General features: G+C 51.0%; 1 protein-coding gene across 1 annotated transcript; it reads left to right on the forward strand.

The window, feature by feature from the left end:
* Positions 1 to 10,553: 10,553 nt before the first annotated feature.
* On the forward strand, positions 10,554 to 17,242 carry SERPINA10 (serpin family A member 10). Its single transcript, XM_059056142.2, is given in 5 exon segments — positions 10,554 to 10,848; positions 10,851 to 11,276; positions 12,633 to 12,906; positions 15,027 to 15,177; positions 16,426 to 17,242. Coding segments are annotated over 5 exon segments (1,338 nt in total). The 3' UTR covers positions 16,618 to 17,242.
* The last annotated feature ends 321 nt before the right edge of the window (positions 17,243 to 17,563 follow it).

Here is a 17,563-nt window from a genome sequence, read left to right on the forward strand (position 1 = left end):
TGGGGAATAGCACTTTTCTTCATGGGACTTTTTGTGTGGTTTAGACTTTTAGAATAATGTTAATGTTCTATATACTCAAAAATCAAATTAAATGAACAAATGAGGAAAGCCCTAAAACCAAGTGAAAAGAAAACAAATGAATTCAAACGTATTTCAAATGGATAATATAACTATTCTGAAGGGGAGAAAAAATATTAACCAAAGGAAATTTTCAACACGATGCTTGGACAACATGCCTCTAGTTTTAAGAATACAAAACTTCAGGGACTTCCCTGGTGGCACAGTGTTTAAGAGTCCCCCTGCCAATGCGGGGGACACGGGTTCAAGCCCTGGTCCGGGAAAACTCCTCAGGCCGCGGAGCAGCTAAGCCCGTGCGCCACGACTACTGAGCCCACAAGCCACAACTACTGAAGCCCGCGCACCTAAAGCCCGTGCTCTGCAACAAGAGGAACCACCACAAGGAGAAGCCCATGCACTGCCACGAAGAGTAGCCCCTGCTCACTACAACTAGAGAAAGCCCACATGCAGAAACGAAGACCCAATGCAGCCAAAAATTAATTAATTAATTTTGGTTGGTTTTTTTTTTTTTTTTTTTTTTTTTTTTGCGGTATGCGGGCCTCTCACTGTCGTGGCCTCTCCCGTTGCGGAGCACAGGCTCCGGACGCGCAGGCTCAGCGGCCATGGCTCACGGGCCCAGCCGCTCTGCCGCATGTGTGATTTTCCCAGACCGGGGCACGAACCCGTGTCCACTGCATCGGCAGGAGGATTCTCAACCACTGCACCACCAGGGAAGCCCTAATTAATTTTTTTAAAGAAAGAATACACGGCTGCAAACAATCTTGAAGGCCTCTTTTCAGGTTCATTTTTCATCGTGGCATTGAGGATAGCAAACATGACGGTATTTATATGATTTGTAGGATTGAGCAAGAAGAGATACAAATACAGGATGAGGGAAGCAAGGAAGAATCCTGTGGGGTAGCACGTGAATTGGAGGGATAAAATCATGGTTTCTAGTACATTTCTAAAATATGTGTATGCCTGGGACAGTCTGAGTCTCTAAATAAGTACATACATACAAAACATATACATATATATAGTAAGAACAGTAATGGATTAAAATGCATTGAATAAAATCGAGTCCATGAATCCATACCAATAATGCTGATCAATAAATATGAAAGGAATGGTGGATTTAGAGAATCATAGTAAAGACTGATTCAGGCAAGAATAGTCAATGGATGCTAAATCTGAGGGCATGGGGAATTTGATGAAAAACAAGAAATTGAAATTAGTTTCAAAGTATCTCCTCAGCAGTGACTTAATACAAAGGGAGAAATGGTAGCTATATATTGGAGAAACGGACATCTTCTTAACCAAGGCATTAAAATTAACATCACCATTTAGGGACAAAGAGAAGTCGTGGGCCTCTGGATGTGACACTCTAAGAAGGAGCCAACGTTGTTTCTATGATCCTTCCCAAAATGTATAATCTGAGGCTAATCGTGGGGATACATCAGACCAACCTGAACTGAGAGAACTGGTAAAATTTCAAAATGTCGACATAATAAGCGACAAGCAAAGGGCTGAAGAACTGTTCCAGATTCAAGGAAACTAAGGAGATGTAGCTCCAAATGTATACATGGTCCTGGAGGGACCCTACGCTAAAAATAAAAATGCCACAAAGGACATGAGTGGGGCAGTTGACAAAACGGGAACATGACTGTAGCTTCAGGTAGTGTAACAATATTAAATTTCTTGGATTTCAGAAATTGATACTATTGATATTTACGTAAGACAATATTCTTGTTCTTGGGATTACCTTATCATCTCAGATGGTTCAGAATAAGATAACATGTGTGTGCGTACATGTATACACACACCTTGCACCTGTGCCCACATATATAGATATGGGGATATAGAGAGAACAGAATTGTAAAACGTGGAAAATGCTTCAAAATTCGTGAATCTGGGTAAAGGGTTATAGAATTTCTTTGTAACTACTCTTGCAGTTTTACTTTAAGTTTGAAATTATTTAAAAATCATTTTTTAAGTTAAAAACTGAAATAAATAAATAATGACCCGCAGCACAAAAGAAAAATAGGGAAAGGACATAACCTCCCAAGTAGAAGAAGGACCATCTTAGTGAAAACCTGCTGTCACACTAGGTGATTAACTGCCTTGGGAACCAGAGGTCTGGGTTCAAATTCAAGCTCTGTGTTCTTGAACTGGTTAACTGACCTCTCTGAGCATCTGTTTCTTTATACCCACTAAAGAAAACTAATTCTCATGTCCCTCTCACTCAAAGGGTCCATCTCAAGGAAAGAAGTCTTTGTTAGGTGCTAACTAGTCAAACCCCTAGTTACCCAGAAGTTACCCCCACCTCGCTGACCTGAGCACATCTTCTCAGGGCAACCGTAACAAACTTGCCTGGGCCATCAGCTTTGCACCGCTGGGGACAGAAGGGAATCAATCAGCAATCTTGTTAGGTGTCACTGGAGCCCGGTGAGCCAGGGTGGAGGAAGCTTGGAGCAGGGGCAGGGAATCAGAAGGCCCACGGGGGCCACTTCCCTGGTGGCCCAGTGGTAAAGAATCCACCTTCCGTTGCAGGGGACACGGTTCGATCCCTGGTCGGAGAACTGGGATCCCACATGCCGCGGGGCAACTAAGCCTGCGTGCCACAACTACTGAGCTTGCGTGCCTTAATGAGAGAGCCCGCGTGCTGCAAACTACAGAGCCCACGCACTCTGGAGCCTGCACACCACCACTAGAGAGAGAAAACCCACACACCGCAACTAGAGAGAAGCCTGTGCCAGTGAAGAGCACGCATGCTGCAACGAAGATCCCGCGAGCCACAACTAAGACACGACGCCACCAAAAACTAAAAACAAAAATAAATAACATAAAATAAAAGTAAAGTACAAAAAAGCAGGCCCATGGGGAAGGGAGAGAGAGAGGCTGCTTGGCAAACAGCGAGCCATTTGTCCCACACGTGTGTGTCACAAGGATTTGAGAAGCTTTTGCTTTCCCACCTCTGTGCCTCAGACCCTCCCAAGCTTTCCTCTTGATCTCATCCACGCAGAGCAAACCAACTGCGGTTCTCTCTGTGTCCTGATTCCTCCCTGTTTCTCTGTTTCCTGGCCTGATTCTGCCAATAACTAGTTGTAGTTGTTTTTCAAACATTTAGCCCCTTGGGTCCCAGGACAAATTTGCTTCAGAAGCCCCTGGATCCCCCCCACCCCTTCCGGGGTGGCTTTTGGAAGCATCGAGCTTCCTGCCTGCAGGGAGTTCTGGGAAGGATTGTACTGTCTCCCCTGAGGTGACTCTGGTCAACACGTGCCTTCCTATCAGATCTTTCCCAATCTCTCTCTACACAGGCTGGTGACGAGCTGAAATCAAATGCAAACGGGAAGTCGGGTGGCCTGGTTCTATTCTGGCAGCAACACGGGCAGGAAGGGCCTTAATGGTTGTGGGCCTGCAGTTCCTCCTCTGTCAAGTCCAAATCCAGGGTCTGGGCTTACCTGTGAGGTTCATTCTGGCTCTAAAATCATAGAACAAATACCATTCATTAGCTCTTCCTGCCAGGTACCAAGCTCTTTACAGCCACTACTTCATTTAAGCCTCACGACAGTCCTAACAGCTCAGCCTTGGCAGCCCCATTTTACAGATCAGGAAACTGAGGCAAGAAGAGGTTAAGGGGCTTGTTCAGGGTCACACAGCTGGTGAAAGAACTCACAGTACAGGGGCAGGCACTGAGCTTGACCTGCTGGGAGTGCAGGGCACATCCTCGCTGAAGGCAGAGAACTTCTGAGCCACCCTTCCTGAGAGCCAGGACCCACCGCCTTAGAAACAGTGTTACCCACTGACTTCCTGGTTCCTGGGTGCTGCTGAGATACTCATGGGCCAGAGGCACAGTTTGGGCCATTTTATGGAAAAGGAAAAGCAAGTTCAGAGAGGTTAGGTTACATTCCCAAGGTCCAGCAGCTAGGAATTTGAAGGACTTGGGATTCAAGCCCAGGGTGTCTGACAGGCCCTTATACTCTTTCCAATGCATTCTGCTGCCTTCCTTTTAAAGTTCCATTTCTGAAATTCTGACAGCAGTTTTAAAATCATCCCAGATGGTCAAATGCTCCACGATGACTTTTATGGCACCTCTGAAGCCCCCGTGAATGCCGTGCTCCTCAGCCTGCATGCTCACTGGTTCCTCCCAGACATTTGGCCGAGCTGACACTCCCCCAGCCAGGAGGAAGCAGCCCCTGCCTGCTGAAGCGGGAAGGAAGGGAAGGCAAAGCTGACTCTGAGCTAGGGGGTAGAAGGGCCCCTGGGCTGAGCAAGTTGGAGCTTGTCTCCCCCTGACATTTCGAGGACAAAATTGACTGCAGGAGCTGAGAGGAGCTAAGCTCTGCTTGAGTAAAAAGATAAGATGACCACATCTTTCATTCTTGAAAAGGTCTCCTCTCGGGGAGGAGACCTCCCCGACTGCACACGCACAGAAAAGTTTCTCAAGGTTCAAGAAGGGAGGGGGCACTGTCCCCTAATGTGTGTGTCCATCTCCCAGAGACCCTCGTGCTGGAATCCATCTTGGCTAAAAGATGCATGTGCATGTCGCATAAGGCCCTGGGTCAGATCAGATATGGGAAATGAAGCAAGATGATTGGCCGAAGGAAAACAAAGACCCAGAAGACGGCCCCTATGAAAGCGATTTAAACAACCACTTTAGCACCCATTAGTGAGGACACCCATACCCCTCTCTGGGTGTGTAGCTTGGCTTTGCTTCTGTCTTAAATAAACTGCTTCTCTGTGTGCTCTCCCACACACGCTGTGCTTCTAATAAACTCTGAGCCTGTTTTACAGCCTCGGTCTTTTTGTAAGATTCTTGTCTTCAAAGAAGACAAGAGCCAGGGCTCTGCTCCTAGCCACTAGCCCCTGGTGGTCTAGCAGTTAGGATTCCTGGTTTCCACCCAGGTGGCCCAGGTTCAATTCCTGGGCAGGGAGCTAAGATCTCTCTTCAAGTCGCCTCTCGCTGCTGATACCCTCAGATCAACTCCCGCGCTGTCTGACCCAAGAACCACCCCCGTCCATCTCCTCCCCTCACTTTGACTTCTTCAGGCAGTCATTCGCAACAGAGCAGGTACTGCCTCAAAGGAACACTCTGGAAATTTGTTGGGGCACCTCTGATTTCCACAAGGATTTGGAGGGGTGATATTGGCATTTAGTGAGCGAGGGCCAGAGATGCCAGACGTACTGGAACGTGCAGGCCTGTCCATCACAGTGAAGCGACCCAGGTCCCACGTGACTCCAATGTCCCACTGCAGGTCCATACAGGTGAAAACCCATTTATAAATGATCTGAGTCTAGACTCTCGCAGTCCCAGGGGTGTTTTATTTCATATAAAAACACCATTTTCCCCCAAGGTTTTAATTCCCACTGAATTTTCTATGAAGACAAATCAGAGGAAGATTTATATTTTGTTTTCCAGGAACTGAGCATGATTCACCACTGCAGAAAACCACATCACTGGTAGCGATTCTGGCTGTAGAGTGGAATGGCCAATACAGCAGGTGTGCAGGATGGGGAACTCTCCCACTTGTCCCACATCTGATGGCATCACTGCCTCTTCTAGTGTAGTTATGCCAGAGCATTTGCATACTAAAAGAAACATTATTTTTTCTTATAGTTTCCTTTATTCCCCTCCATATTATAAAGCATGATTATTATTTTTTAACTTTTGTGGGTAGGTTCTATTAACTACAAATTTCACTTCAGGGTAGTAAGAGGCACATAAAATATTTATATTATAAAAAGGAGAGGGCTTCCCTGGTGGCGCAGTGGTTGAGAGTCTGCCTGCCGATGCAGGGGACACGGGTTCGTGCCCCGGTCCTGGAGGATCCCACGTGCTGCAGAGCGGCTGGGCCCGTGAGCCATGGCCGCTGAGCCTGCATGTCCGGGGCCTGTGCTCCGCGACGGGAGAGGCCACAACGGTGAGAGGCCCGCATACCGCAAAAAATAAAAATAAAAGTAAAAAAAAAAAGGAGAGCCAACAGGTCTGAGAGTTTTTGTCTTAAAGGGTCTACATTAGCCTTGCCTTTGGGTATTTGAGGATTCCAGTCTCACAAGTCCATCAACCTGGTGAAGCTGTAAGTTGACCTTGAAATAGACTCTGTATGGCTGGTGGTAGTTTACCGGTCTGTCTCTCCTACTGGACTGAAAGTTCCTCGGTGCGGGGGGACCAGGTCTTAATCACCTCTGCCCCCGCCCGCCCCCCGACAGCCTTGGGTTGGGGACCCAGGGGGCCTCCGTGGGATCCAGCCCTCCCTTCACATGAGGTGTTCAGTGCCTGTAGCAGCTGCATCCCGCAAGGAGCTGGATCTTACTAGGGCACTGCCTGGATTGAGATGCAGATTCTCGCGGAGGAACTGCCCTCAGAGTCAGGGTTGCAGTGAGGTAGGAGATGGACGGGCCCCTGGGCCGGACAGCTGGTGTTTGTCAAGCAGAGTAAAACTGAAGGGTTTGTTTTCCCCCAGACACTCCAAGGACGAAGTTAGTGGCAGGAGCTGAGCTCTGCTGGAGTAAAGAGATAAATGACCACTCCTGAGGTCAAGGAAACCTCCCTTTCTGCACGTGTGCAGGAAGTCTCCTTGGGGATCAAAAGGGAGGGGGAGCCACCCCATACTAAGTGTGGACATGCACCCACAGGCCTCTGCGCTGGGATCCATCTTAGCACAAAGTGGTGCGCGCCTGTTGGGGAGGGTTCTAGGGCAGGGCAGTTGTGAAAAAAGAAACCAGGTAATTGGCCCAAGGTAAACAAAGACCCGGAAGAACTGTCCTATATAAGTGATTTGAATCACCTCTTTACTGCACTCTTCTCATTAGGGAGGGTGTCCACACTCTTTCTCTCCAGGTGTGTATCTCTGCCTTGCTTCTGTCTTAAATAAGCTGTTTCTCTGTGTGCTCTCCCACATGTTATGCTGTGTCTCTGATAATAAACTTTGTACCTGTTTTTGCCTCCTTGAGAAATTCATTTTTCAAATGGGGCAAGAGCCAAGGGAACTTTGCTTCTAGCCTCTAGTCCCTGGTGGTCTAGTGGCTAGGATTCCTGGGGTTTTTTTTGGTGTTTTTTTTTTTTTTTTTTTTTTTGTGGTACGCGGGCCTCTCACTGTTGTGGCCTCTCCCGTTGAGGAGCACAGGCTCCGGACGCACAGGCTCAGCGGCCATGGCTCACGGGCCCAGCCGCTCCGCGGCATGTGGGATCTTCCCGGACCGGGGCACGAACCCGTGTCCCCTGCATCGGCAGGCGGATTCTCAACCACTGCGCCACCAGGGAAGCCCGGATTCCTGGTTTTTCACCCAGGCTGCCCAGGTTCAATTCCTGGGCAGGGAGCTGAGATCCTGCTTCAGGCCACCACTCGCTGCTGTCTCTCCGAGACCAGCAGGAGCAGCTGGGGATTATGGGAAGCCTACTTCCCCCGCTTGGCTTTTGCAGAAATGCCACCATCTCCAAGCGGGATGTTAATCAGTAACAGTCCCTCGGAGGATCACACTTTGGAATAGCAAATATTTGCTGCACGCTTTCGGCTGCAAGCCCTAACCTTCTGTCTTTGCCCTGAATGAAGGACCTTCCCAGGCACCTGGCGGCACCTCACTGGTAAGAGGCAGCGGATTAAAGGGAGGCCTTCACAGTGTCTGCCTAGTGAGGGATGAGGAGAGAAGACCTTCTTGTCCTCTCTGAGCAGGTTCCAAGGGGAGGGGGTGGGAACCTAGGCAGTGCCAAGCCCTCATTCCTGGACTGGATAGGGTGCAGCTGGGAGGTTAAGAGGCGTGCTGTAGACATTAGGGGGCTTCCTCTGCAGGAGGCCAGAGGAAGAGGCTTTTTTTTTTTTTTTTAACATAAGGGATTCCTTTTTTAAAATTTTTAAAAATATTTATTTATTTGGTTGCACCAGATCTTAGTTGTGGCAGGCGGGCTCCTTAGTTATGGCATGAACACTTAGTTGTGGCATGCATGTGGGATCTAGTTCCCTGACCAGGGATGGAACCCAGGCCCCTGCATCGGGAGCATGGAGTCTTAACCACTGCGCCACTAAGGAAGTCCCCAGGAAGAGGCTTTTAAGGCCTGCGATTTCATGCCTACCACACTCACTGTGCAAGCCCCACACAACTCCCTGGCCTTCTTGCCAGGGACCTGTCTGCCCAGCCAAGAGAGTCTCCCCTGCTTCCAGATCTGGGGGTAGAGTTGCTGCTCCAGGTCTATTGAGGGCTGAGAAGTGGTGGGTAGGTGGTTGATTTCTTACTGCTCGGCTTCTATTTAGGATGCTGCATCCTTGTGTCATCCTTAAACAAAAGTAATGGCACTTATGATTAAGCGAAGATGAATTGATTCAGGAATAGCAGAGGAATTGCAATTCGGGACCAGCAAACTATGGCAAACCATAGCCGCGTCCCAAAGAGACAAAGGCGAGGTTGGCTTTCATTAGGTTCAGGGAGGAAGCTGGGGCATGTTGTTTCGAAGCAAAGCTCATTGGAGGGGAATGGGAGTTCAGAGCCATGGTGGTTTCTTGTTGGCAGCAGGCGTGGGCAGTTTGCCATTACTAAGGTGTACGGAAAGCTTCATTCTTCCCGCTGATCAATAATATTGAGACAAGTGGGAATGCATGAGCGCCCACCCCGCATGGCTTCCTGACTCCATTCTGAAGCAGGTGTACTCCATTCGTTTTCACTCCTGGCATCGTCGGCTGCACCCTGCCGTTGGAGGGGACGCCCCCTGCAGACAGATTCTGGACCGCTCTGTAGATGAACACAGACCCTAGGGGATGCGTGGGACTGCTGGGTAAGCAGCGTGCAGGGACGCCGCGTGTATTCCTGGGCTGCCACTCCAGACTGAAGCTGGAGCTTCAAGGAAAGACTTAGCAGTCCGAAGGGGTGACATCTACTTGCTGTGCTGGGATCATTTCCTGATGGCTGTCCGAGACAGAAGTGATTCTGAATTCGGGAGTGTCCTGCTGTGTGATTAATTTACAAAGGGGTGTTGTATCCTGTGATAGAATGAAGGCATGAGCCTGGGTGCGTTTGGTACGTTCCAGGAGGTACTCACCCAGCATGTGCAGTGCTGGCGAGACCGACTGAACGCACGCTTGCCGTTTAGAATCGGACAGTTTCCTGAACGCTGACAGCTGGAAAACAGCAGCAATGTTTCACCGAGTAAGGTCACGCCACTGAAGCCGTGGAAGGAATGAGGCCGCGGATGCTATGGCGCCCGTTAGCAAAAGCAAAGAGCAACGCACTGAGTCCCGGGGCCAGGGGTCACTTTGTAGCCGGCACAGGCGACGACACAGCCCCCTGCGGCAGGGAGAAGAGGCCTGGGAACCTCACCCTGTCGCCGCCATTTGGCCACAGGTGGCCTGAGAATGAGGGTCTCTGCTGACGGGAGCTCCCGTGAGGTCTGTGGCCTCGCCTGCCCCGCGCACTGGGCCGAGTGGTCCTGCCCCCAACGAGACCCTCCTAGGGCAGTGGGTCCAGTGGGCAGAAGAGGGTGAGGGTGCATCCTGGTGGCCTTCCAGCCAGCCTCTGGGACACAGGCTTGGGGTGCCAGCTGAGCAGCAAGAGCCATGCGTGGAGACAGGCAGGTGGCCCAGCCCAGCGCACAGGGGTTTCTGCAGATGGAAACTGTGCAGGTGCTCAGGAGCCAGGCTCGGTGCCCAAGGATGTGAGGGAGGCCGGAAGGGGGCAGTGGTGGCAAGTGTGGCGTTTGGACACCCACTGCCTGTGCTGGAGGGCTGGCCCCACTAGAATAGGCCGCCTCGGGGCAGTGAGAGGAGGACACACTTCACAGGTCACGGTGAGGAGGAGATGAGACCGTCCAAGTGGAGCTGGTGTGAATCAGCTCGTTATCCGTTTCTGTGCTGGGGAGCTCCAGGGAGAGTGAAGGCGGGAACTCCTAAGAGGAGTTCTGTAACTGGGCCCCAGGGCTGGGTGGAGTTCCGCAGGGGAGCCGCAGCAGGGATCCCACCACCGAATCAGGCAAACTCAGCACTTCGCCCTGCCCTGCCCCGATGGCCACCCAGACCCTCCAAGTCCCCGGGCAAACATGTTCGCAGGTCCAGGCCCACGCAGCTCAGCTTGGACGGGCTGCCGTATCGTCTAGCGATCAAGGGCAGTGAACGAAGCAGACCAGTAAAAGCCTGGGAACACCTCCTGACTCCGGCCGCTGCTCTGACCCGCACCCAGTGAGGCCGGGCACCCAGACCGCCTCCTCTTCCCTCCCCCTCTTCTTGGCTGCCTGCCCCCCCACTGGAGGAAGTGGGATGACTGGGGGAAGCTGGGCAATAATGCGCCCCCCACTCAGGGGACAAACGGGACCCCTACTTGCTCAGGTGTCCCCGAGCCCTGCCTCGGGGAGCTAAGCCCCGTCCCCCAGGGAGGAAGTGGGTCACTGGAGGAGCTGTACCAGGACACAGGGAGGAGGTGTGTATCAGCCGTTAAAAAGAACCTCTGTCCTCTGTTCTCCTGAGGAAGCCTTGTTGCCAAAGGGAAGCCTCCCGGGCCTCCACGCTGCCTAGATGCAGGCAGTGCTGAGCCTCCTGCTGCCCTGCCTCCTGGCCCAGGTGTGGCTGGTACCTGGCTCCACCCCTGGTCCCCGCTCACCAGAGGCCCAGGCAGGACTGGAGACTCTGCCGACCCCCAGGGCCCAGGCCTGGAGCAGCGAAGGGGGACGGGTCCTGCAGGAGGACGAGGGCCCCCCCTGGCTGACGGCCAACTGGCAGAAGCTCTCTGGGGTGACCTCCAACTTGGGGTTCAGCCTGCTTCGTAAGATCTCCATGAGGCACGACGGCAACGTGGTCTTCTCCCCTCTCGCCCGGCCCGGGCCATGGCGGCCTTGACCCTGGGGGCCAGGGGACAGAGCAGAGCCCAGCTGGAGACGGGGCTCCGCCTGCAGGCCCTGAATCAGACCCTGCCCGTAGTGACCCAGACCCGGCCCCCGTGCCTGCCTGCCCTCTTCAGGCAGCTCCGAGAAAGCCTCTCCCACAACCCAGAGCTGGGCCTGACCCAGGGGACTTTTGCCTTCCTCCACGAGGACTTTGATGTCAAAGAGACCTTCCTCAATTTCTCCAAGACGTATTTCCCTACGGAGCGTGTGACTATAAATTTTGGCAACGCCTCCCAGGCCAAAGGGCTCATGAATCATCACATTAACAAAGAGACTCAGGGGAAAATTCCCAAAGTCTTTGATGAGATCAATCCTGACACCAAATTAATTCTTGTGGATTACATCTTGCTCAAAGGTACTTTGATAATGCTCTGCTCTCCCAGAGCCCTGGCTCTCTTCGCCTGTCTCTTCCTTGCCTGCTGGGCCTGTGTATGGTCGATGCCCAATGATCTCCTAGGAACATGTTGTTCTCAGGTTTTACAAACAGAGTGAAACACGCATTGAACATGTTGTTCTCACGTTTTACAAACAGAGTGAAACACGCATTGAACATGTAGGACATACCAGGCACAGCGCCAATGTTTTCACTTGATGCCCCTGCCCTGGGGGCCCAGGTGCTCGCATAGCTTACGTTTTCTAAGCACATCTACACAGCTCTCCTCTGACATTCTGACAAGGGAAACCCTCTGGGTCATTTTTTTTTAAAAAGGTATATCATCAGAGAGATTGAGGGTTGCATCTTTGCTCTTTCACGCTCTACTTTTGTGACCTGGGGCAAGTGACAAAGTCCCTGGTCCTCCTATTCTCAATATAGAAAATGCAGACACTCCCACCTACTATAGAGATGAACTGAGGCTCGGAGAGATCACATGATAAACGGCAGAGGCCAAACTCGGACGAGGGCCTCCTGACGTGCTCATCCCGGGTCCTTTCCAACCTGCCTGTCTCGTGGAGGACTGGACTGGTGTGGCCACAGCTGTAACAGGAAGGTGACACTAGGGGACTTGCAAAGCCCGGGAGGAGGACATGCTTCCAGTCAGCCAGGCCAGACAGACATCAGTGTGTAGAGCCATGGGCCCGCACTCTGGCAGCCTCCTCTGGGTCGCGTGGCTCTTTGTCAGCCAGGGTCCCCGGCCCTCAGAGCCTCACCGAGCACAGGATGTGCGGGAATGTCACCGCTTTTGCCACCGTGGCCTCTGTTTGCACATGGTGTGCACCAGACAGTGGCGGTCAGAGGGCCCCTCCTGCAGACCGGGCTGGGGACAGGCCTGAAGTCTTCTCTAGGCTGGAGCTAACCAACCACAAGGGAGCGAGTGTAGAAGGAAGTGGGGCCTCTGGGCTCCAGCTGGAATGAGTGACTTTTGTTCACTCAAACAAAAGTTCACTCAAAACACTCAGTGTTTTGTCCAGAACAATGAGGGAATGGGGGGGGGGGGGGGTCACTAGGAGATATCTCCGTGCTTTTGTGTGTGATTCCAACAGGGCCTCTGGATGGATCCAGGTTTTGCCAGCTGGGAAAGAAGCCTGCGAAAGGCTGATCTTTGGGGAATTTATTTTGGCCCCCTGAGCTGCGATCAAAACAAACCTGACAAGGATGCCTTTCCTAGTTGGGCAGGGAGGGGGACAGAACACTGGCCCTTTATTACTTTAGCAAGAACGATGCTTTCGAGGAGGGTGGTTTCTGCAACGAGTTTCTTTCTTATCTGTTCAGGGAAATGGCTGACCCCTTTTGACCCTGTCCTCACCGAGACAGACACTTTCTACCTGGACAAGTACAAGGCGGTCAAGGTGCCCATGATGTACAGAGCAGGCAAGTTTGCCTCCACTTTTGACAAGAATTTTCATTGCCACGTCCTCAAACTGCCCTACCGAGGAAATGCCACCATGCTGGTGGTCCTCATGGGAAGGATGGGTGACCACCTGGCCCTTGAGGACTACCTGACCACAGATTTGATGGACACGTGGCTCAGGAACATGAAAACCAGGTACAGCTCCCTCGTCGTCCTACTCCAGCTCAGCCGGGCCCTCCCTACGGGCACCCACAGTTTCGTTCTGTGCCCGTCCCAGCCCAGCCCGCTGCGGGCTCCCCGATGGCGGGGGCTGCATTTGTCCCGTTTCCCCCTCTATCAGCATCGATCCCAGCGCCTGGCTCGTTCATTCACTCGGCCAGCCCTTAGCAAGCTTCTCCCGCGTGCCAGGCCCTGCGACGCACGCACGACGCTGGCCCTCGCAGAGCTCACGTTCTAGCGATGAGAGCGCCAGTGGGGTGCGGGTGGGGGCCAGGGGAGGCCTGGCCAAGAAGGTAGCGGCAAGCAAACACTTAAGAGGAAGGAGGACTCTGAGGGTTTGCTGAGGGAGAGAAGAGTTACAGGCAGAAGTGGGAAAGTGTTGGCACGGGACTGTGCTCACTGGATCCAAGGAAGAGCGAGGCAGCCGGTGAGGCTCCAGCAGCTGGAGATGAGGTCGCGGAGGAGCCAGCAGGTGTCACCCGGGACTGTACGTTACTGGCCCCGGAAAAGACTTGGGCTTTTGCCAAGGGAGACGAGAAGCCACTGGAGCCAAGCAGAGGAGCAGTACGGCCTGTGCGGAGAAAAGACACGAGGGGTATGTGGGAGGAACAAGGGGACCAGCCAGGAGCTCAGTGCAGCCACCTAGGTCAGGGTGCTCGGCAGGCGGTGGCCGTGGAAGTAAGCAGCAGTGGGGTCCTGGATCTGGGACGAAGCCGGAGGTGACGGGATCGGTTAACGGACTGGATGTGGGTGACAGAGAGGGAAAGAGGGGAGTCAAAGGTGAAGGCAGAGTTTTGGGCCTTAGCAACGGGAAGGAAGGATTTGCCATTTACTGAAAGGGGAGAATGTAGGAGGAACGCGCCGAGCGGTAAGTTCAAAAGTTCACTCGGAAACATCTGGATCAGAAATACCTATTAGACATGCAGGCGGAGATGTCAGGAAGGCAGCTAGATCTGGGGCGCAGGGTGAGGTCCAGGCTGGGGAGTCAGCAGCACGTAAATGGGACCGTGAGACTGGCTGAGACGACCGGGGGAGGGGGCCGTGTGCAGAGGGCAGGGTCGGAAGCACAGAGCAGGGTCGCAAATGCTTGTGGAATCAATTAATCCACCTCCTGGGGTAGGAGGAAGGCAGCACCAGTAGGGAGTCCACGGCGATGCCTCGTGAATCCTGTCACTTCAGCATCTGGCACAGAGAGGAGTCCAGCTAAAGATCTGCAGTGTTCATTTTACCTTCATTCTTCTTCCTTTCCTTCAAATCCTTAGAGCCTAGCATAGGACTCAAACATAAGAAGCCTTCAACAAATGTTTGGGAGGGGGGATACACTTATAAAACAGTCTCCAAGGCATGTCATGTCTGGACAGCCTGGCCCAGCTCCAAGAGAGAGGAGAGAGAGAGAGAGAGGAAACTACACGGGACATTGTTCTGGGTGCTTAACATATATTATTTCATTTACTTCTCTGAAGAACATTGTGAAATTGGTATTGGTATGTTGGCTGTACTTCACAGATTGAGACATTGGGACTTCTTTAAGACTAATTTAGTACCAATTAGTAGTTCTCATTCTTTTTATTTTTGAGCCACAGAACTCATCTCTCTAAACAAAAAACTCCCTTGTGTGTGAATATATATATTATATACGTGTGTTTATATATATATATATATATAAAAATAGATAATATCAGAGTTTCTCTGGCTAAAGATAGGTAGGGGGTTGAAAATTCCCTTCATTCAGGTTCTCCTAAAATCCTGGGGGGGTCTCTGTAATCTGGGTATTGAAAACAGCCTGGAGTCTGCAGGACTGATGGCAGCAGCTATTTGGTTGGTTTGGGGTTGTTTTGAAAACCCAGGGAAATGGATACAAAGTGTGGCATTCTTTGCTAAAGAGAATGGACTCATTGGCTGGGAAATGAAACTGGTTCCCTAAAGCTGAAGCTCTCTTCTCTGAGTCAGACCATTCGTTACAAAAGAACAGAATGAGCTCTAGTCAACTGAGGGAGACTTGTTAGCGGGAAGGTAAAAAGAAAGTGTGACCTTTTGAGTGTTCAGAATTTATGGCTTTTGTCTACAGTTCACCATTATATGTACTTGTACCACAGGAAAATGGAAGTTTTCTTTCCAAAGTTCAAGTTAGACCAGAAGAATAAGATGCATGAGCTGCTTAAACAGATGGGAATCAGAAGAATCTTCTCACCCTGGGCCGACTTGAGTGATCTCTCAGTTACTGAAAGAAATCTTAAAGTATCCAAGGTAAGTCAGGATCTTCCGCTGGGGCCCAAACCAACGAATATTTTCACATACCATTTAACGTTGATAAAAGGCCAAGTTGTAGTAGAAAATTAGATTAAAATTCCAAAAGAATTGAAACAGCACCCAAGTTGGATGTTTTAAGAATTTGGGGCTACTTTTTAAAACATCTGTTCAACTAATTTAATCTCTTGTATGTAGAGCTCTCTCTCTTCTCTCCCAGTGCTCAAGGAGAAATTTATCCCAAAATGGAACTGGTTCACAGATTCATTCAAAATTCCATGAAACTGGGCTTCCCTGGTGGCGCAGTGGTTGAGAGTCCGCCTGCCGATGCAGGGGACACGGGTTCGTGCCCCGGTCCGGGAAGATCCCACGTGCCGCGGAGCGGCTGGGCCCGTGAGCCATGGCCGCTGAGCCTGCACGTCTGGAGCCTGTGCTCCGCAACGGGAGAGGCCACAACAGTGAGAGGGCCGCGTACCACACACACAAAAAAAAATTCCATGAAACTGCACCACTTTAAAGATGAAAGAAAGCCCCAGAGGTTATCTGGCTAACTTCCCGCCCCTTGTGGAAACCCCCTCTGAAATATCCCTACAAAACAGTAGGGATTATTATCATTATCGCCTCTTATAATAATTATACAGGTCCGTCACTCACATCACATGAGGTTCCTGGACAAAAGGGCCTCGCAAACACAACAGGTGGCCTAAATACAGGCCACCAGAGTTCAGGAAGACTTCAGGGACCCAAGGGCTTGCCCCAGGGACCACGTCAGGGCAGTACCAGGTGCTGGGAAGCTGCTACAGAAGACTAACTACAACCCTGCCCCTACCTAGCCTGCCAGAAGGAAGGTCAAAGTTCTCAGGGGTTTCAGGCTTGAAAGGTTTGAAAACCTTCCAGGAGGACCACCACCAGCTCGGCTCAAAAATCAGTAGCACAAAGTACATGCTAAATAAGTATTTGTGCATTTGATGCATGTGTGCATGAACTGGCCAGCCACAGAGTCCCTGGGTCCCTGCCCAGAATGAATTTCACAATCGGTTCCTGGTGTCTCCTGGTATTTTGCGGGCTTCTAAGGCAGTCGCTGGGGCAACCTCAGACCGTTCCCCTCTGCGCAGATGAGCCCTGTACCACTAAATCCCGAGAGCATGGCCCCGTGGGTAGGACAATAACACAGAATGTCCAGGGGCTCAATTAATTCCCTCGTCTCCGCTGGCACACAAACGGCCTTCCATGTATTTCCTTTTCCAGGTTTTACAAAGAGCGATGATTGCGGTGGATGAAGAAGGAACAGAGGCGGTGGCGGGAACCCTGTCAGAAATCACTGCTTATTCCATGCCTCCCATCATCAAAGTGGACCGGCCATTTCACTTCATCATCTATGAAGAAACCTCCAGAATCCCGCTATTTCTGGGCAGGGTGGTGAACCCGACTCTCCTGTGATTGATGATGACATGCGTGAGTCCTTAGAGCCACAGCAGACGCTGGATCTGAGGTGTCTGAACTTACACAGGACACTGGCACTGGGTGTCGCGCCCTTGTCCTCAAATGCTAGTTTGAGCCATCCTTAGCTAAATCTGCATATTAAATTCAAACTTATTTTAAGGAGATGTTTGTACAAGCTGTCTGGTATTTTAAGCCTGTTTCTAAGAGGCTTAGTTATTGACTAAAGACCATCTTGGTATCTGGACTTAAAACTATGGTAGACCAGAACTCTATTCCAAGACAAAGCCTTTGGGAAGGAGACAAGCACATTCTCCGTGGGTCATGAGCTTCTCTCTCTTTACTTCTCCCTGGTGCAAATTAGTGTTTTATTTTTAACCTACTATAGAATCATTTCTTGGTGACTAAAATTAGAAGGAAATAGCCATGGTCAGTCCTGCTGCAATGTGGCTCCACCCACTCCGTGGAGCCGTTAACTGAGCCACAGATCATCCAGTTCAATACCTTCCTTTTACAAAGCAAAGAAATGGGAAACTGGAGAGAGGGCCGCAGTATGGCTTTCGTGGGCCCCAGGCACTTTTGTCTTCATAGGCTCCTCTCTCTGTAAAAATAAAAAAAAAATATGTGTGTGTATAATAGAAATTATATTTTATGACTGCATTGGTATAAAGATGAATATATTCTGGGTTCTATCTGTCTTTATACCAGTGCTGTCAAAGTATGGAACTTGCTTGTTACAAGAAGTAAAACATCTTCATGGGCCCCTGAAAGTATCGTGGGCTCGAGGGCACTAGGGCACTGTGCCTACGGCATCTAATGGCTAAGTCATACGGGGCATCTCAGAGGAAGGAAAAAGTCACCCAGTGGAGCAATGGCAGAGTCAGAAGCCTGCCTCTCCTGACCCCAGTCTCCAAGCCCGTTTCACTCTTCTTTCTGTCTGCAGCAT

Source organism: Kogia breviceps, chromosome 3 (assembly GCF_026419965.1).
Source record: "Kogia breviceps isolate mKogBre1 chromosome 3, mKogBre1 haplotype 1, whole genome shotgun sequence".
NCBI classification, from domain to species: domain Eukaryota; kingdom Metazoa; phylum Chordata; class Mammalia; order Artiodactyla; family Physeteridae; genus Kogia; species Kogia breviceps.